We start from the raw sequence: 21179 nt of genomic DNA, 5'->3' as shown, positions 1-21179 counted from the left end.
AAGATGACATATCAGATTACTCAAAGGGCAAGAATTTGTCCTTGTCCACGATATGCTTGGATTGTTTTATTCTCACACATTGTGTCTGTGTGTGTGTTGGGAGAGATAGAAAAAAGGAGTGTGTTTGTGTGTGATTGTCCTATATCAGCATTTAACTTACTGTATTAGTTGTCTAGGTGCCTTGATGGACTTAGATGAGGAGTGACCCTCTCGTGTATTGTACAACTGAGTGTTGCATTTTAACAAAGACTATAGAATTAGAAAACCCTACTTTGATTTCAAGGCTGGCCTATAACCACATGTGTACAGTACATTTGAAAGCCACAGAAATAATCATTATTGAATGCATAGAGACATTATACTAAGACATTTTCAGAACATTAATACAAGATGTACCTTAAAACATGTAGCTAAACTTGATAAATCAAGTGTTTGGATGTTAGCTTTCATTGAGTATTGTGATTCTGATAAATGCATTTTTAATTTTTGTCACAAAACTTTGGGATCAAACAGTAATTGGCAGACCCCCTGTGGTACCCAGTTTGGAAAATCAAAGCTTACATGACTGAGGTTTGAACAGTGACCTTAAAATTGTCTAAATAAAGTACATAACATATTATGTATTTACTGTATGATTCCAGATAGATTTTGTGTGTCATGGGGTCACAGTTAACCGTTTTCTTATTAAAAAATTTAGTAAACATTTTATTTATTTATTTTTAACTTCATTTTTAACTTTATTATTATTATATTTATTTATTTTTATTCATTCTTTTTAATAAATTAAATAAAAAGTGAAAAATAAAAGTAAATACATTTTCTTTGTACAGATTTTAAATGCTGTTTATTATTATTTTAATTACTACTATTATTGTTTTTGTTGCTAAATAATATTTTTTTAATAATAATAATAATCATCAACCTTCTGTCCACTATAGTTAAAAATGATCACAACTGTATATCATAATATTATCTGGCATATTGTTCGCAGACCTAAAAAGTTGTTTTCATCAATATTTTTATTGTTATTGTCGATGGTGTTAATAATACTGTGAGATAGAGACAGATATCTAATAATTAAATAATGAACCATTATAATATCACAATGGCTACAAGAGATCTGACAGGTATTTTATTGACAGACCAACATAGTGTTCCTGCTTTCCGATTGCTACGTGTGAAGTGGATGCATCATGGCATGCTCAGGTCTGTGTGTGAACTCATCATGTTTCTAAATATGAAATGCCTTTCCAGTCATCTGTTTTCAAGAAGTGTAACCAGACAACCTTCTTTTGTAATCCTAGTGGTTTCTTGGCTCATAGTATCAGCGAAGCTCCACAGTGACTCACAACATACTGAGAACAAACAATTAGCCATCAGTTTACAGAGCATTAGCTGTTGTGCAAGAACCTTTGGCCAGTTTGATTTAAAAGTGGCATCAGAGGGAGTTTGAAGCGCACTTGCTCTTGTTCTGAGTGTCTTTCTCTCTCACTCCCACTTCCATTTTATCCCTCCTTCTCCATTTGTCCAACCCCCCAACCCTTGTTTTTTTATTTTTTTATTATTAGAGAACATCGCAATAGAGCTGGCGCTTAATGGAGGGCCCCAGATCCAGCCCTTGATAAATAATGTAAGTTCTTTATAATGCAGAGTCCCCCGGGAGGACCGAGAGAGCATCATTACTGCCTCCTAAATTGATTAACGGCACTGAACCAGCACAAAATGATACATGGAGATGATGCGGGGGGTCAAGGCTGTCAAAGTTGCATGATGGGAGCCACATTAGCCCTGCCCGCTGCACCAAACCTCAAGCTAATGCTAATATTTACATGCACTCAGGCCTGGAGAGCACTAGCTGAACGCGCAGTGATTGCATTTTAATGGCTGCCCTGCACTGCAAATGTGGAACCGAAACTGCAGTTTTTTTCCATTTGCGCAATTTTTCAAGCAGCAAGTGCTCAATCACAGTTCACTGATAAGACCCCTTTACGCCCAATTTTTGGATCCAGTGTCCGTGCACTAGGCAGTTGGCCCAAACTGTGAACTTGCCTTCAAGTATTGGTTGTTTTGACTGGGCTCCAGACAGCCCAAACTAACATTGTCTGAGTCAATACAATGGCATATTGACCTTTCATGGAAGTGTGTGGTCAGACCAGTGGTCATATTTTATTAATTTCAATAATATGTATCAATTCCCATCACTCCGACAGTCCTTGTGTGCCTTTGCCTAGATGTTTGGACTGTGGCGTTCCTCTCTAAATGACGTGGAATGGAATTAAACAAGGCAGCTGCACATCAACTCTGAGACCTGTCGGTGGTCATCAAAGCTTAGTTCTAACCAGACAGACCAAAAGATCTCACCAAACCCAAGGGCCTGGTGTGAGAAGAGCATCTACGGATGTTCAGACAGCACCTGCTGTGGGAATACCCGATCCATGTGTTGATTGGGTGCGGGAAGGGTGCTTTCAACATGTATGACAGGTTCCCTAAGGGAACAGCTGCATGTGTATTTGAGTTTGAAGTGGCCTACAGCCTTTGACAATGAGAGCCACTGGCTGCCTGTGATACGTAAAGATAAAGAGGCTCTTGATGTGTCAGGGAGATACTTGTAAAGTGTTGAAGAGTTTTAGTCATTAGAGAGAGTTTAGTATGTCATAATATGTTCCTTTTAATACTTTGTCATCACTTTGATATCAGAATCTCAGATTGCTCAGTGACTTAATTTAACTAAATTTTCTTTCAAGTTTTGTCTTTTTTTTTTTTTTACAGTGTTAGTGTTATTATTGGTTTTAAACTGTTTACTACATTATTACGCTTATCTCTTTTTATTATTTATAAAATTGAGAAATTATTTGGAATTTCACGTTTTAGATGAACTACAGCAAAATGATAAATACATATAGTTTTCAGTAATCCTGAGATTTTGTGTAATTGTCATTATGTAAAGTTTATGAGAATATATAATGTGAGGATTATCAGCATCAATTCAAATAGTCCATATTAATATTCTAAGAAGACAACATCAAAACAACAAAATATTACTCTGCGGTATTTAAAAAAAAAAAAAAAAATGTATTTTACTTGCACAAACCTGCATGATGAATTCAGTCCCAAAGTGTGAGATCAAAGTTTATTAAGACTTAATTTTAGGTGTCCTTGTTACACGTTACATGTACTTACTATCACAATAACAATACATTATGCTTAATTAAATGCAAGTAGCCCTAAACCAAACCCTAACCATATAGTAAGCTCATGTAGTTGATTAATATTACTCAGTACTTAAATGTATAATAACACTGTAACAAGGACACCTTAAAAGAAAGTGTAACTGATTTTTATTTATTTATCTCATCCAGGTCAAAATAGAGCAGAATGCATTATGAAGGATTATTATTATTATTATCAATTATTATTTTGTATATAAACATTATGCCTAAGCTGAAAATTTGATGAGATGAGCTGAAAGATCTGTATAACTGTATCACTATTAATTTGAAAAAGCATGAAGCGACAGAAGAATCCATACACATTGATTCACTGACAGATCTTCCATGGCATGAAGTCTTTGCGAGCTCACCTGGTCCTTATTCAGCAAGAACAGATGGAAAATTCTCCACATGTTTATCATTAACCCATCTGTTATCTTCTTTAGCTCTCTTAAGAAGAAAAGAAGTTGTCATGGATTCCTGCTTCCTGTCCACTGTCATTTTAGGTTCTATTATGGAAGACTTCAAAAACTAGATCCCAACCAAAAAAAAAGATATTATTTTTTTGGTAAATATATATATATGTATGTATGTATATGTATGTATGTATATATATATTCCATCTTGTAGGTTATTGTTGATGCGCTTCCTGCCCTTTTCTCATCTCCTCCCTGACAACAGCATAAGGTCCCAGGCTTTTAAATGACTATTTGGCTGCGAGATGATGCTAAATATAGCAGCAACTTTTTAGCCTCCCTCTTGGTGTGGTCCACGATAACAACTACTACTCTCTCCGTAGTTAATAAAAAGCAACTATTTTCACTGAATGACTCCAACTCCAACTCAACCCAGTGCCATTTTGATATGTTATTTAGATTGCTGCAGTAAGTTTGTAAAAAAAAAATTATTAAATTAAAATATTGTCAAATTGAAACTATAGAAGCATTTGTGTTGTGATACTTTGCCCTGACTGTATTTGTAACCTACATCAGACAAGCTTTCTAAAGTGAAACAGTAGCTGAGGGCAGTCACACTCACAGAGGACAACATTATTCTTAGCACTCAGCATAGTTCAAATAGCTGCTATCTGATGTCACCTTACTTATCTGGTGTTGATGGGCCAGAACAGAATCAGTAGAAAAAAACTTTCTTGCCTCTCAGACTCTGATAGACTGGAAAGTCCTTGGCGAAACAAAATAAGCTTAGACTTTTCATATGTGTGGAAAGAAGAGGAATAAGGAGCAAGAAAGAGCAAGAATAATGTTTTGCAGCTTAGAAGTGGTTCGGTTATCAAGCTCGATGTGAAAGCGTCCCAACCCGAGAGATGTATTTCAGGCCTCTTGCTTTATTCCAATGAGGATGCTATGCAGAACCATCTGGCGACTTCAAAAGAAGTGTGAACTCTTGCATTGTGCGCTCTTATTTCCCTTCCCTGAATGCTGGTTAGTAAACGGCTACTTTGGGATCTCTCTGAATGGACACTTTTATCTTTATCCCAAATGTGTTTCCTTTCTATTCTCAGGATGTGGGAAGGCTCCCGTTTTACACTTCTTTTTATTTGTTTTATCTTTTGACTGAGTGATTGGTTAACTCTAACCTTTAATATGTTTCAAAGCCTACCGCGGTCTCCTGAATGGCATCCTGTTGTAAGCTGCCGCATCTTCACGAATGAGGAAGCTGATATGAGCCAGGAGGACGTTGTTCAGTGCTATACAGCATCACTCAGTAGTGTGTCACACCAGTATTATTTAGCAGTGCCGTATGAACACATCCCACTTCCCATATCCTGAAAGCCATTTTGAGAACTTACCGTAGAGCAGATGTAATTGGAAGCTTTGCGCTGTGACTCTGAAGGCAGCCATTCCGAGAAGCCGTAACAGAATGTTGTCATCATCACAGTGACCTCAGGGAAAAAGATGCATTGCATCATTTGCTCTGGATTGGTGGCATTAAAGCATTTGTGCACGAGGATACCTCACTAAACTGATTTCAGGAAGGCATCCAATGCAGCGTAACGGGAAAATCATCTAGCCTACAGCTAAATATAAAGAACTTCAGTGACAACTAGGCCAATATTTGAAATAAAATATTTATTTTAATTACTAAAATACTAATTTATTGTTAGTAATGAAATCAAAAGTTTAAAAGTGATTTAAAAACATATTTACCAACAAAATCACTGCCAACTGCGACTTTCTGATACCATTTGATTTTTAATTCAACAATCAAACACACAGGAAAGTGAGATTTCATGGGCATTAATCTGTATTTCCTTCGAAATTGACTGGATAAATGCCCCGATAGTCTTCAAACGAAGTTAGTTTTCATTGTTTGTTTTGGTGCAAAATGAAGTTTAAAAAGGCTGGGGGTTCTGCTGGAGGCGGGGGGAAGATGAATTTAAAAGTGAGTCGCGACACTCGCCTGTACACACTAAACACAATAAAGATGCAATGATGGTGTATCGAGATGTTAGAAAGGTAACAATGGTCAGAATATTATAGAATAAAGAATAGTGATTAGCAGCAGCTCAGAGTCATGTTTGCAATATAAAAGAACCATTCCATTCCCATAATCGGTCTTTAAGTGTAAATGGCTCATATTATTAAAACTTTAGCATGATGCAAAAAAAAATATTTTGAGTCATCACATAACACAAACCTGTTTTGTTACTTTAGTTCATTAGTGTTTGTTTATTTTATTAAACTGGATAAATTCTTACACTTTTTTTATTTTATGTGGTGTCATGATTTCATTTTATTTTATTTTTTACCTTTTTATTTTCTTCACTCATTGAAAGAACAACAACAGCAGCAGCAGTATGGTGTAACATTTATTTGAAACACATGTATTTGGTACTTGCTACATTATATCTTTACTCTTTCCTTTCATTCTTTTCTGGGCTTTGGAAAACTTGCATCTGATGTTTCTCTAGATCGCTTTTTGCATGACTCCGGGTCATCGGCACCAAGCTTCGTTGCCATTTCTTTCTAGGAATTAAATATTTCTCTGAATCTTTAAAGTCTCTCCGCGAGCGATGGTATAGGTGCGGATATATCTGTGGCAGTTCAGCTATTCGACACAGTTTATTTATGTTGCTAGTGACATAAATACACTGTATCTGCCCAAATCAGAAACGAATCGCAAAAAAAATTGCACGTCAAAGAATGTGGAGTTCCAGAACACACCCACCGTTTGTGTAATCACTATGGGCCACTGGGAGCTCAAAGTTGTTTAGGAGCCAAAACAAACTCCCCCGGAAAGTTAGCTTTGGTAAGCTGTTTCCAACTGCCGAAAAAAACTGATTTAGATATTAGTTTGTTCTTCGATTTTGTTTGAAGTATATAGGGCCTAAAAGATATCTCATTTGAAAGGATAAAAAATGTGTTTGGATTGGATGTGTTTTGTTGCCTTCCTTACTGTGAACTGTGTTTCCAAGTCAATACATTTTAGAATCTCAATGATACCAGCCCTTCTGCAGTAGCCTACTGCTAGTACCAAGTACCGGGGTTGATGATGTACTGTACCTGCCTTCAAATGCTGTCATGTTTGTTAAAGCACTCTAAGCGCCAAGGGATTCTATTTACATTGTTTTTTTTACAGTACTAAATATTGGAGCCAGTCACAGACAAGTTTGTTGAGTGCATGAACACATTGGCCAATCAGAAGCTTTTAAGTCAGGGTCTGCTCAGTACATCACAGTTTGTTCAGTGTGAGCGCTGCACACTTGCGAATAATTTTGCTAGAACCAACAATGTATAAACACAATGTAAATGAGAGACTTATTGGGCAGTATAGATAGGCCTGGGCAATAAAACGGTATTTGTATGTATCGAAGGTACACCTTCATTGATAACGATATATATATATTTTTTGTAAAGTGAACGATATAGGTGCATGATATGAATAACAAGCAGACGGCCAATAAGGTGTGACATCAAGGATGCAGTGGAATCTTACAAACCCCTGAGACAAAAGTTGAACCTCTTTTAACTTTACCATATTTTCTATACATCTCTTGTGTGAGACGCAAGTGCAACAGTCATAGTTGTCCATCTTGAAAATGTGCTGAATATTTCTGAATATTCTGTGTGAGTGGCTTGGTCTCGGTTTTAACCTAACCATGATTTTCTTCTTAATATTTCGAATAAAAACCGCAGAAGCGACTCATCTTGTGGTTTCAAACCGATAGGCTAACAAATACAGTATATTACAACAATGACACTTACACTATCATAAGCATCTTGTGCGCCACGGATAATACTCCCAGACGCACACCTGAAATTTGAATGAACCGTTTTTGCATTCAAATTTATATTTGACTAATATTCATTTTTTATTTCACAATCTCTTTTAAACACATCTGTTTGATCAGCGCTTTGGCTTTTTGTATTAAGCTGCATGTGCATGATCCTGTTTTGAAAGATTGTTTATTCAATTTACGAAATTATATTTGATTTATATTTATATATGTTAGTTTAGATGTTATGCACTGTTTTTTATAGATTGTTGTTATTTCAATGCATTGAATAAACAATTTAATGTGGTGCATGATTTTGGTCATTGATCTTTTTTTTTTTATTTGACATTTGATCTATTTAATGCATGTTTAATGTTTACATAATTAAACAATATTTGAAGGCTACATGCTGTTTTAACCTATTATGTAGAAATAACATTAATAATGAACACATTATATTTAATATTTTCAAATAGTTGAATAAAATATATTAAAATAAAATAGTTGCAACAGTTTTTGCTATGGTACTGTTACAATAATACTTACAACCCCCCCCCCCCCCCCCCCAAAAAAAAAACCATCTGTGCCCATCATATGATTTTTAGTCTATATCTCAATTTCAATAACTACCAGTGACTTGTGCATACTCCAAATCAGGCCACAAATCTAGGCAAAAAGGCATGTAGTGTATTCCATCTTTTATTGTCAGTGCTGGAATTTCTTAAACTGGTCCCAAAGTATAAATGTCTGACTGAGTTTTCTGTCTCTTTACAGGTGCTCTTGACAGTCTGACCTAGCTCTGAAACAGCACAGCTTTCAGTTATTACCCCTGTCCATGTGTCGCTGTGGTTGAGTTTCTGATTTTCTGGAAGGAGGCAGAGCAGAAGTTCCTTGTTCCCGTGTGGCTGAATCCTACGGAGTAACAGTGACAGCTTTGGCGGGGGCGCACGTGGCGCCACTATGAACGTCACCTCCCTCTTCTCCTTCACCAGCCCGGCGGTCAAGCGATTGCTGGGCTGGAAGCAAGGCGACGAAGAGGAGAAGTGGGCAGAGAAGGCAGTGGATGCTTTGGTCAAGAAGCTGAAGAAGAAGAAGGGTGCTATGGAGGAGCTGGAGAGGGCACTCAGCTGCCCCGGTCAGCCAAGCAACTGTGTCACTATCCCCCGCTCGCTGGACGGAAGGCTCCAGGTGTCCCACCGGAAAGGGCTGCCTCACGTCATCTACTGCCGCGTATGGCGTTGGCCCGACCTGCAGTCACACCATGAGCTCAAGGCCCTGGAGTGTTGCGAGTTCCCTTTTGGATCTAAGCAGAAAGATGTGTGCATCAATCCCTACCACTACAAGAGGGTGGACAGTCCAGGTCAGTGTCTAAATACCTTTGAGCACTACATAACAGAAGCTGATCGATTCAGTGACCCTTTTTTATTTTGGCTACGTCATTATGACAACAGATGCTGGCAAGTCTTTTATGAATAAGTCACTGAATCATTCTTATTATTCATATTTTAAAAACAGTTTACTGACACAAGTCTTAAGGCCCATTCACACCAAAGAAGATAACTCTATGACTAATTTTAATAATCATTCAAATTCAGTGAGAATCGGGAAGTCCACATCAGAACTATAGGGGTAACAGCACATAGCAACAGTACCTTTGGAGCCGATGAACGACAAAAATAATGACAGCCAATCAGCATCCACTCGACTTCCCTTTCTCATAGTAAAGGGAAAATTATCATCTGTTGCTGTGGGCAATATATTTATAGTTATTGCTTTTGTTTTGACTTCACTTTATTATTCTTAAGATTAACTTGTGTATTCCCACAGACATCTAGAAATAATGTTTAAGCATCATAAGCTGTTTTCCCACAAATGACAAAAGCAGATCTATAAGTTCTGTTAATCTCTTCCATGTTGTGCAGACTCGTTCTAAGAAGACTTGTATTTGTCCAGTAGATCAAACTGATGAATTGCTGCTCCACAATCATCACTCAAATGAAGCTGGCTTGTGCACATAAACAGTCATGTGCTTCAAAAGGGCAAGACTCCTGTGAACAGAAATGATGAGGCATGGAAAGAAACAAGAATGATTTTTCTCTTCACGGATTTGTTCAAAAACACATGTTCATTCGCAATCTATACTCAGGGTTCCCACTGTCATAGGAAACCTAGAAATATCAAAGATTGTTTAAATGTCATGGTCTGTAAATGTCATTGAAATTACTAAAATGTTAAAGTCATATATTTCATCCACTTTAATATGTTCCTTGTGATTTAAATCTCTATGAAATATTTGTAAAAAAAAATAGCTGAAAAAAGGTTTTGGATCCGGTAAATATCACTAAAATGAGCAAAAAACTAAAGCAAGGACATTCTGTCCATTTGAATGGTTTGTTTAAAAATGTAATATGATATAATCTTGAATGAAAATGGTGTGCAGTTTTTGATTAATTTCTCTTGCTCTGTCAGTGAATCCCATATGGATTAAAAAGCCCATATGTACCTTTTTTCATGCATGTTCCTGAGTTTTCCCTTCCCATGGTTCCTGCAGATGGTCTCTTTCTTTTTCTGTCCTTCCCCTTCCATATCTCTCTCTGGTCTCTGCCAGGTGCTTCTCTCGTTTGTTTGATCCTGATATCGCTTGAGAGAAAACTGTGGAGTCTCAAAACCTTCTGTGCTCGATGTGTTTGTGTGTGTCTCAATGGGAAATAAGAACATTTTCTTTACCTCTGCTTATGGTAAAAGAATGGACTTCAAACGCACAGCCCCCTTTTTGTTGGCTAAGCAGAAGATGAGGGTCAGCTGACAACACAGAAACAGCTGTCCACAGTGTGTGTGTGTGTGTGTGTGTGTGAGTACATTATGAGAGCAGGAGCAGGAAATTCCAGGCGGGGGCAGAATGAGGGCTTTGTTCAGGGTCTGTGTACACTTTTGTGTGTATGTGTGTGTGGAGGCTGAAACATGTGGCTGTATAGTGGAAGAGTTTTACAGGAACTCTTGTCACCCACACAGACAATAGCAGGAAAGACTGGTTGCCCGCCTTGCACACGCTTGTGTAGTGCAGGCCTGTAGATGTCTGGACACCTGTCTTCCCCACCCCCATCTCTCCAGAACGACAGTACGCTCTCTAAAACTCATAACTTGTAGAAATATAAAGGTATGTGGTCAACACAGGCGGAAACACCAGTTACCACATTTTATTGCTCTACTATTTTTAGAGAGTAGACGTGTGTGGCAACTGTGAATATGTCTCTTGGATGTGATAGGGAATTCGTATTTTTTACAAAAATACTGAAAATAGTGGATGACAAAACAATTCTAAAGGCAGAGTATACGTAAAACATGACTTTTTTTTACGATGCGACGATTCTCGTATCACCTAATACGTACTAATTGTTTTGGCTATTTCTCCTCTCTTCCTTCAGTGCTGCCACCTGTGCTGGTGCCACGAAACAGCGAGTTCAATGCAAAACTCTCTATGCTGCCACGCTTCCGTAACCCACTCCACCAGACGGAGCCCTCTATGCCTCAGAACGCCACCTTCCCCGACTCCTTTCAACAGCAGCCAGCGAACGCCCTTCCCTTCACCCCCAACTCCCCGACCAACAGCTACCCCAGCTCGCCCAACAGCGGCACAGGCAGTACAGCCACCTTACCCCATTCACCATCCAGCTCGGACCCCGGCAGCCCTTTTCAGATGCCAGGTAAACTGCACTTTACGATTTTTAGTGGGGTGGGTTTTTATTTAACAGTAGTGTCTTATTCACACTCCAAAGCTGCATGTATTTGTTCCAAAAATGCTACAAAAAGAGTTTTGACCATTTTTATTGTATTTTAACTTAGTAACTTGTAATTTATATATGTGACACAAGGCTGAATTTTCAGCAGCCATTACTGCAGTCTTCAGTATCATACGATTTGTTTTTATTATCAATATTGAAATATTTTTGTGGAAACAATGTTACATTCTTTCAGAATTTAATCAAATGAAAGTTCAAAAGAACAGCATTTATTTTAAGTAAACTTTTCCTACATTATACAAGTTATATTGTCACTTATGATCAATTTAATGCATCCTTGCTGGATAAAAGTATACCTTTCTTTCTTTCATAAAAAAAATTAAAAAAATATAAAATTATAAATTTAAGGACTTATGAGAATTCAGTTCATGTTTTGAGACAAAACCATAGAGCATAGTGAAATGTATGTATGTAGTAATATTAAGGAACCTTTACAGTATTAGCTGAAATATTCTAGAGTTAGCTTTTTTTAATGCATGTGTATTTATACCACAATGCTTTGTTATTATTTACATTTAATTTAAGAGGCAAACTAGTTAACAACAACACTGCTGCCATGGTGTTTCTACTGCTTCTGAGGGATTGACTGCAAATTGGACATCTTTCTCACTGTGACTGCTTCCGTTTTTCCTCTTTTGGAAAATAGTGGAAACACAGTATTGTTTTTTATATATTCAAATATGAGTTTAAGACTTGCTATGCTTCTATAGAAATCTTCACTGCTATGATATACTACAGATTTTCAAACCTGGGAATGTAAAAAAAATGTTTTAGGTGTATTTATATTTTATGTATTGAGAGCTATTTGTATTCTGTGGGATCATATTTATCTTTTTATCAAAATCTCTTTTGTCTTTTTTATTGGTTGCTGCTTCCAAAGAAACCCCTCCACCAGCTTATATTCCCCCAGAGGAGCCAATGACACAGGACTGTCCACAGCCAATGGACACTAACCTGCTAGGTCAAAACCTGCCTCTGGAGCTCAACAACCAAGCAGGTAAACTCTATTTAAATGATAAAAACCAGACCAAAATGAGACACCACACCAAGCTTCAGCCTTCATGCCTTTCAGCATGACATGGGCTGCTTTAGCTATCAGCAGCTGCCGGCCCACACTGCAGGTGCAGGAAGTCCAAACACAAACATACTCTCTCACACAAATCTGCAGACAGTCTGACTTTTTGTTCTTTAAATCTGGACAATCTTGCAGCAAAGTATGTAATACAATCACATATGTTAAGTTACAGTTATACAAAATCAGGAAATAATGTTGTTCTTTGAATATCGGTAAAGAGTAACATTAATAATGAATTAATTTTCTGTATTTTGTTCCACATCCTGCTCACTGTTACCCTCCAAACAATGTTCAGATTGAAGGCTAAGAAAATAAATCAAGTGGACATACATTTGCAGGCTGTGCCATACCTGTGCAAAAAAAGATTTGAAATGTGCACAGTTTTGACATGTACAGTAAATGTAAGATAGGTTACAGTTACTGCTTTCATAGAAATACTATTAACTGACTCATTTGAAGATCCAGCAACACTATTTACTCAGAATTAGTGTGCTTTCGTTCTCTGTTGTGTACTGTGCTCCCACTCAGTGAAGTCTATAAAGTTTAACAGAGACTTATTTGCTGTCAGGACAATAAAACCATAAATGTAATGCAGTGTGCTTTGGAAAAACATGTCTGAAACGCATTAAACAGCAAAGACACCTGTCAATTGAAGCCAGTAATCTATGTGAGTACACAAGTTTGCTTAAAGAATATATAATAGCATTCTCATGTTTAGGACAACTAGGGTCATGCACCCTCTGCTATTTTTTTTTTAGCGTGTTTTGTCTATAGACTGCATTCTGTCCATGACTGATGGAAGTTAAAGTGCACAGCGCAGAGCCCAGACTAGATAATGAAATTTGTTGTTAATTATTTGTATTATTCATTCGTTATTGCAGTACTGTTGGGCTGTGACTTCGTATTGGTTATGGCTCATTATTTACAGTTAGTCAGTGATAGCAAAAGCTTGAATGAACACTGCATACTTTACTGCCCTGAATACTGTAAACATCTTTAACATGGGTTAATTACTACAGGTTTTACTTTACCATTTTTATTTCTGAATGCATCCTGTGTTTGGAACACAATGTTTGTGCATGGCATGAAAACAGCCCTGTACTTCAGAATCAGTGATTCCAATTGTGCAGCACATTAAACATATAGTTTGTATGAGATGCGCAGAAAAAAGCGAACTGTTGAAAAATGCGTGGAAGTTGTGGCACCGTCAAAATGTTGGGATGCACACTCAAGCTGCATCCTGTGGAGCACGCAATTCTATTGTGATAGGCTAATGGGAAAATAGTAGACAAAGCACACCTGTGGCCCAGAGTCACAGGCCAGAGGAAGCTGGGTAGAAACATGCCCTCTCTTTGGGATTTGCACAGTTGGCACAGATGAGCGGTGGGTATCAGAAAGAGGACATATTAATGACTGGTGTTTTATTGGGAGCAACACGTTTGCTTGCACTGGGGTGCGATTTGATACGGACAGCTATCCCACTTGTATTATGCTGATTTGGTTGTATTTTGTTGGCCCTTGAATAGTGCAGGGTAATAACCAATCAGCCTGCAGCCTGTTCCTAAAGTGTTACCATTAATAGCCTAGCAACAGTGACCTCATATAAATACCCTAGTAAAATCGATATGCCCTCTGCTGTAAGAGATGAGATGCAAGTCTAAATCTGTTAATCATATCGCTTAATCCCATTCAAAGACACAATCCAGCAGTAAAAGTGCATTAATGTATAACAAAATAGCAAAATAAAATGTTTTGGTGGTTGTTTCAAGACACTCAAAAACAAATTAAAATAATAATATGCTTTATGTTAACCTGTGAAATTGCCAACTTGTTTTAAAAGGTTCTAAAATATAAATATCATTAACATTTTCATAGTTTTCTTTCATAGTTTTGTTTAAACGTGATAGTAAGGACTGATAATGGACTGACAATGTTAAAAATATTTCTATTTCAAATCAACATTGCTCTTTTGAACTTAAAAAAAAATGTTTTGTTGTTTTCCACAATAATATTAAGCATTAATTATATTAATATTAAGTTTTCCGTATTGATACTAATAAATGTTTATTGAGCATCAAATCAGCATATTAGAATAGTTTCTTAAAGATCAAGTGATACTGAAGACTGGAGTAATGGTTGATAAAAATTCAGCTTTGCATCCCAGGAATACATTACATTTCAAAATATATTAAAACAGAAAATTGAAAATGAAAGGACTGTTTTCACTGCATTTTTGCATTCCAAATAAATGCAGCCTGACCTTAAAGTAATAGTTCACTCAAAAAGGAAAATTGTGTGATTAGTTACTCACACTCATGTTATTCCACACCTGTAAGACCTTTGATCATCTTCGGAACACAAATTAAGATATTTTTGATCAAAGAGCTTTCTGGCCCTGACAGAATTTTCCTTTTTGGATGAACTATCCCTTTAAGAGTAACTTATGTTTGAATCTTCACACCATTGGACTTTGCTTTAATACAGTACCGTATTCTTTGAGTATAAGTCGCATCAGTCCAAAAATACGCCATGACGAAGAAAAAAACATATATAAGTCACACCGGACTATAAGTCGCATTTATTTAGACCCAAGAACCAAGAGAAAACATTACCGTCTACAGCCACGAGAGGGCGCTATATGTTGCTCAGTGTAGACTACAGCAGCATAGTGCGCCCTCTCGCGGCTGTAGACGGTAATACGTCGCACCTGACTATAAGTCGCAGGACCAGCCAAACTATGAAAAAAGTGTGACTTATAGTCCGGAAAATACAGTATGTGTATGTGTGCTTGTGCTCAATGCGTTCATAACCATCTGTGCAGATGTTCAGCCTGTGGCATATGCAGAACCCATACACTGGTGCTCCATTGTGTACTATGAGCTGAATAACCGTGTCGGAGAAGCTTTCCAGGCCTCCTCAACCAGCGTACTAGTGGACGGCTTTACCGACCCCTCCAACAACCGTAACCGTTTCTGCCTTGGTCTGCTGTCGAATGTCAACCGCAACTCGACCATTGAGAACACTCGACGCCACATCGGAAAAGGTTTGACTGAAATGATCGCTATATAAAACAACTATTCGACAGTATCTGCCTATTGTGTGCTGAATTGATATATCGTAACACGATAGCTGTTAAACTCGTAATTACCTTTTCATATATTTTGCAGGAGTCCATTTGTACTATGTGGGAGGGGAGGTATACGCTGAATGTTTGAGCGACAGCAGTATCTTTGTTCAAAGCCGCAACTGCAACTATCATCATGGTTTCCACCCCACCACCGTATGCAAGATCCCCAGTCGCTGCAGCCTGAAGATCTTCAACAATCAGGAGTTTGCCGAGCTCTTGGCACAGTCTGTCAATCATGGCTTTGAAGCCGTCTATGAACTCACCAAGATGTGCACCATCCGCATGAGCTTTGTAAAGGTAAGCTAGACTATATAGACGAATAATTCAAGCGGTTGTGGTTCCAAACCTGTATGTAAAACACAAAGGAAGATATATTGAAGAATGCTTCTGTCAAACAGCAAAACATTTTTAGAAGAAATTAAGATTTTTTTTTGTTGAAAAAAGTCGCTTATGCTCACCAAGGCTGCAGCATGTACTGTATTTTTCGGACTATAAGTCGCACCTGAGTATAAGTCGCATCAATCCAAAAATACGTCATGACGAGGAAAAAAACATACATAAGACGCACTGGACTATATTGAGAACCAAGAACCAAGAGAAAACATTACCATCTACAGCCGCGAGAGGGCGCTCTATGCTGCTTATTGTAGGTTACAGGAGCACTGAGCAGCATAGAGCGCCCTCTCGCGGCTGTAGACGGTAATGCTTTCTCTTGGTTCATTTCTCTCGGTTCATGTCAAATTAATTTTGATAAATAAGTCGCACCAGACTATAAGTCGAAGGACCAGCCAAACTATGAAAAAAAGTGTGACTTATAGTCCGGAAAATACGGCATTTGATCAAAAATCCAGTAAAAAAATATACATATATTCATAAAAGTTTAGGGGACTGTTTTATTTTTAGACTTTTTAAAATGTAATTTATTCCTTTGATGACAATGCTGATTTTTTTAGCAGACATTGCTAAAGTTTTCAGTGTCACATGATCCTTCAGAAATATGCTTTGGACGATACTTTTATTGTATGAAATAAACAATTTCAAAAATCTGACACTGAAAGAAGTGCATATAGGTTCGGAACCCAATGTGGGTGAATTCCTATTGAGAATTGAATGAGAATTCCCATTTTTGAGTTCATCTTCTCTTTATGTAGCACACAGTCTCAGGAGAAATACAGCTGATGTCTTTGTATTTGTGTTCCAGGGTTGGGGTGCAGAGTATCATCGACAGGATGTGACAAGCACCCCATGTTGGATTGAGATTCATCTTCACGGGCCCCTGCAGTGGCTGGATAAAGTCCTCACCCAAATGGGCTCTCCTCACAACCCCATTTCCTCTGTGTCCTAGACAGAGCTGGCCATTAGGCAACTGCAGATCTCTGGGTTCCCATGCAGAAGCTGATTGGTTGAAGGGAGGAGGGCGGGGTTTGTATTCTACTTGAAGGCAGTTTGTTTGGGGGCCTAAATTTTGGCTGAAGCATCCTCAGTTCTCAGCCCGTGAGAATCTGGAAGATACTTGACAACTTTGTGTGACCAAGCATGTTAACTGATGAGGCCATCATACTTGTGGCAAGTATCCTCCTTTGGTCTTGTTTGTAAGAGAAGTTGGGTTTTTAAGACAATTTGTTTTTCTTTCAATTTCTTTTGCATTTTCTTTTCTCTTTCTTGCAGTTTACAAATCAGTATTCCATTGGCGAAAAAAAAAAAAATCTGCATTGTAGCTTGAAGACTAGTACAGTGTTGTACAGAGTAGTGTAGCGTGAACACGTCTGATAGACAAAAAAATAAGAAAATATAATGCTTTAAATGAACTGAATGGCATGAAGCTGTGAGAAGGATAACGAGGTTATTAAAGCAAAATTCTTCACAGCCGGCAAGAAGAAAAAATGTAGCAAGAATGGACAAAAACGTCTGGTGTAGAATTAAAAATACATATATTTGAACACACAAAACTTTTGAATAGGATAAACATATGCGGAGTTAGGGCATGTTAGTAGTGGGTAAGGACGTATGTCGCGCTACTTTTATTGCAGTTGTGTTCGACTGATTTATAAAATGGGTGTGTAAATGTACTTATAAGTAGAGAAAGTGCTGTGCAGTCTGTTTAGTTTTTTTTTTTTGCAAGTGTGGTTTGATCCCCAGGATTGTAAGTCTATGAAAGCAGAGGTAGGCATTGTTTACTTTGTCCATATATCGTGCACTACACCCCTGTGCTGCACGGAAGAACGTCCTCTTTTCTCCGTTGGTGTTTTATTTTTATTTTTTTGAAATGCCATGAATAATCTGTTTTCATCAAACACCTTTAAAAAAGCAAGAGAACAAATGTACATGATGCCTGTCCGTTCTCAGCATTTTTCGAGTAAAATAATTACCTTTTATTTCTTGACTAAGTTCTAAATGGCACTAGTGATATTGTTTTGTAAAAAGTAGTTCATTTTTGATTAACTTGCTCTCCGTTTTATTTGTTTAGTTTTTTTATTCATAGTGAAATCCCGTCCACTGTTAAAATGTAAACATTTTTGTATTTTTTTTTTTTTTTTTTGAAGAAAATATATAATGCTGTTCCTTCATATCTGCACTTTCATAAGCGGCTTCTTGTCTCTGTCCCCTTTTTTGTGCTGTTCTTGCTTACTTGTACTATCAGAAAGCAGTTTTATTCCATGAACATCAAGTCTCTACTGGAAGATTCAATAAAATTGTTTTACTACCACTTTACTAACCGTCTTTTAGTCTCTTTATGTTTAGAAAGTGTTAAGGGAAATCAATCACTTTTATAAATGTAATCTGTTATTATTTTATGTAAATAATATTATTTAATTGGATATACAGTGACATTAAAACAAATGTAAGGCATTACATAACTTAATGTTGAAATAGTGTAGAAATGACCTGTTAAGTAGCCAGCTGTAAGCATATAATTATGATTGCTGATTGTAAAGGCGCTAATTACCATTTTATTGGAATAAGACAACAACAACACGCTAGTTTCATTCATCTGATCCCTGTCTTGTCTTCTCTATACTGTATTTTAAATGAAGTACTGCAGCATGTGACATGACTGTGCCAGTAGGATCAGAAGAAAAGAGAACAGCGCCATCTACTGTCAAATGTGAGATTTCTATCGAAAGTTTACGAACTGTGTGCTGTAGATTTCTGTATCATAATGTTGTGTAACTTCAGTAGAGCCAAGTCTCATTTTCCAGGTACAAAAGGTAAGATGAGAACTATGTAAGTTTATGTATATATTATTTGTGTACTGTATGTACTCCCAAAACAGAAATAGTTCATAATCAAACAACTTTAACTGTGTCCTAAAATTATAAAGATTTATTCAGCATAACAGGAGGTGCAAGGAGATTTTAAATAATTATAAATATTACAACATTATAAATAACAACGAATCTGAATGACCTACTTTTACAAAAATATATATATTCTCATACCATGGCAAAACAAGTTTTTTTTTTTTTTTTTTTTTAAATGGCCACACGGTAGAGCTATAATAAATAGCTTTTTAGTTAACTCCACAAATGTGTAATAGAATCAAAATTATTTTTATGATCCCTTGCTTTGACCCTGAACAAGAGTACATTTTATTTTTAAGTTTATCTATGATCTTTTCCCGCCATTTTAATTGGATTAAACTTAAATATACCTTTTTTTCGTACTCTTCCTATAATGTTTGTCAGATCTTCACCAAACTTTGCAGGTCAGCTCCAAACCTTGCGGGCAAAAAGTTATCACAATAATTTGTATATATTTAACTGTTCAGTGGGAACATTTGTTTTAATATTTGTCTGGTATGACCCATTATGGCTACATATGTATGCCGTGTGCACAAAGTGAACATTCTCAAACCTTGTCCATATGGAGAACAAGTGAAGAAACATTTAGTTTCATGAATTTTTGGCTTATATCTGCTGAATGCAATGTCAAAGCCTAATGAAACTGGACACACAACAGACAACAGCTCATTCTGAGGACGCATACAAAGTTTCATGAAATTTTGTGAATGGGGCAATACAGTTACACTATAACTCCACAACCATATGATCCATAGTTAAAATATGGACATTGGCATGCGAATATGCATCCATTCTATCTTGGATATCCTCTGACTCAGTCACATCAAAAAACAAGGCAAACTGTATAAATAAATGTATTATACATTTCCAAATTTTTTTTATAAATTCTAATACAATTGTCCTATTATATAACCTTATACACTTATAAACTTACACACTTTATTTTATCAAAGCAGACCATCAACAAGATGGCCATGACAGGAGTTGTTTTTGTCTTCTTCATGTCTTAATCCATGACCTGATAAAAAAAGAAATTGGCATACATAATCTAAATGTATTATATTTAAAGCAAATTTGATTTGGCAAGAAGTTTATGACTAATGATCAGACCAAACCAAAAAATGACTTGGCTCATCTTAAGACTTCGTACCTTGAACCAGTCATGGAGACGCATCTTCTCCAGATTGATCCTCTGCTGTGGATCAGACATGCAGAAATCAGCTGGCAGCATTCTGTGCAAAGAGATGAGACGTTTGACTTGTTAGCTTATTATTTACACCTGCTCCCTTCCAAGCTATGTTTTATTTTTATTTTGTGTGTGTGTGTGATTAAGAACACAGCTTGTCCTTCTTTCTTCTCTCATGAAGAACTTGCCTTGTGACAGAGCAGGTCTGGTCCAGCTCTTCTTATTGATCAGATCCAGGTCGTAGTCTGTGGGATAATATCTGCATGTCATCATGAATAGCAGTATCCCTAGAGACAACACTGTTGTTGGCTTTGCGTGATATGTGCCGTTCACGGTGACCTCTGGTGGACAGTTTTTTTTTTTTTTTTCATTTAGTACATTTCCACATCATGTTGACTATATAAGATGCAATTCTGTGCAATAATTAACAAAGCAGTTCATAACACACACCACTGAAGACTTCATAGCCAAATCTCTTCATTTGTACACCACACCCAAAGTCGATCAGCTTCACCTCCATGGTGTCCTGGTTAACCAGCAGGTTCTCCATTTTGATGTCCCGATGAAAGACGCCATGCTTGATGCACATGTTAGCGGCTTCAGTAGCCTGCCGCATGACCTTTCGTGTTGTTTCCCTCGTCAAGTCTCTCTCCGTGGAGCTTCACAAAACTTCTCAAGTCCCTGCTGGGCATGGGTCGAACCATGACCTAGACATAGTGTTCTTTGTTGTCCTCCCAGTCCAGAAGTTTTAGGATCTGGGGGCTCTTATTGGCCATGAGCGTCAGGCCTATCTCACTGGGGACCTCTTCAGGATGACCAGGCTAAAGGAAAGGATATATGATGCTTAGATGGAGATGGTTTCCCAAATAATGACTTGGTCCACAAATCAGATGTTTGCCTACTGAGAACTCATTAATCTCAGTCTGTGATTAATATTAATATAAGATGCTATAAATTGAAAATGAAGCAGTAATATAGAGAGCACAGCCGACTCACCACTCTGATATATGGCATGTTTGGTGGTTTCACTAAAAATTTCACAGCCACCTGGTCATCAAAACATAAAATAACATTTAGCATGTGCACATACATCATATCAGTCCAACCATTAATTCTGAAGAGATATGCTTTAAGTTTTGTAAGTAAAAAAAAAAAAAAAAAGAAACCTCAAGCCCATCCTTGCAGCGAGTCCCTTCATAGACAAAGCCAAATCCTCCTTGACCATGTTTTGGGCAGATTTTAT

General features: G+C 37.2%; 1 protein-coding gene across 1 annotated transcript in view; it reads left to right on the top strand.

Annotated features, from left to right (window-relative positions):
• Nucleotides 1–18160, top strand: part of smad1 (SMAD family member 1) — an 18918-nt gene extending 758 nt beyond the window's left edge. Inside the window, exons 2-7 of the mRNA XM_052546318.1 lie at nt 8221–8806; nt 10872–11150; nt 12127–12243; nt 15143–15364; nt 15489–15745; nt 16650–18160. Coding sequence (XP_052402278.1) covers nt 8407–8806; nt 10872–11150; nt 12127–12243; nt 15143–15364; nt 15489–15745; nt 16650–16793 — 1419 coding nt within the window. The 5' untranslated portion in view covers nt 8221–8406 and the 3' untranslated portion in view covers nt 16794–18160. The remainder of the gene's footprint in view (nt 1–8220; nt 8807–10871; nt 11151–12126; nt 12244–15142; nt 15365–15488; nt 15746–16649) is intronic.
• The last annotated feature ends 3019 nt before the right edge of the window (nt 18161–21179 follow it).

The sequence above is a fragment of the Carassius gibelio genome, chromosome B1, assembly GCF_023724105.1.
Source record: "Carassius gibelio isolate Cgi1373 ecotype wild population from Czech Republic chromosome B1, carGib1.2-hapl.c, whole genome shotgun sequence".
In the NCBI taxonomy this organism is placed as follows: domain Eukaryota; kingdom Metazoa; phylum Chordata; class Actinopteri; order Cypriniformes; family Cyprinidae; genus Carassius; species Carassius gibelio.
This window is presented reverse-complemented; position numbering and strand designations above follow the sequence as displayed.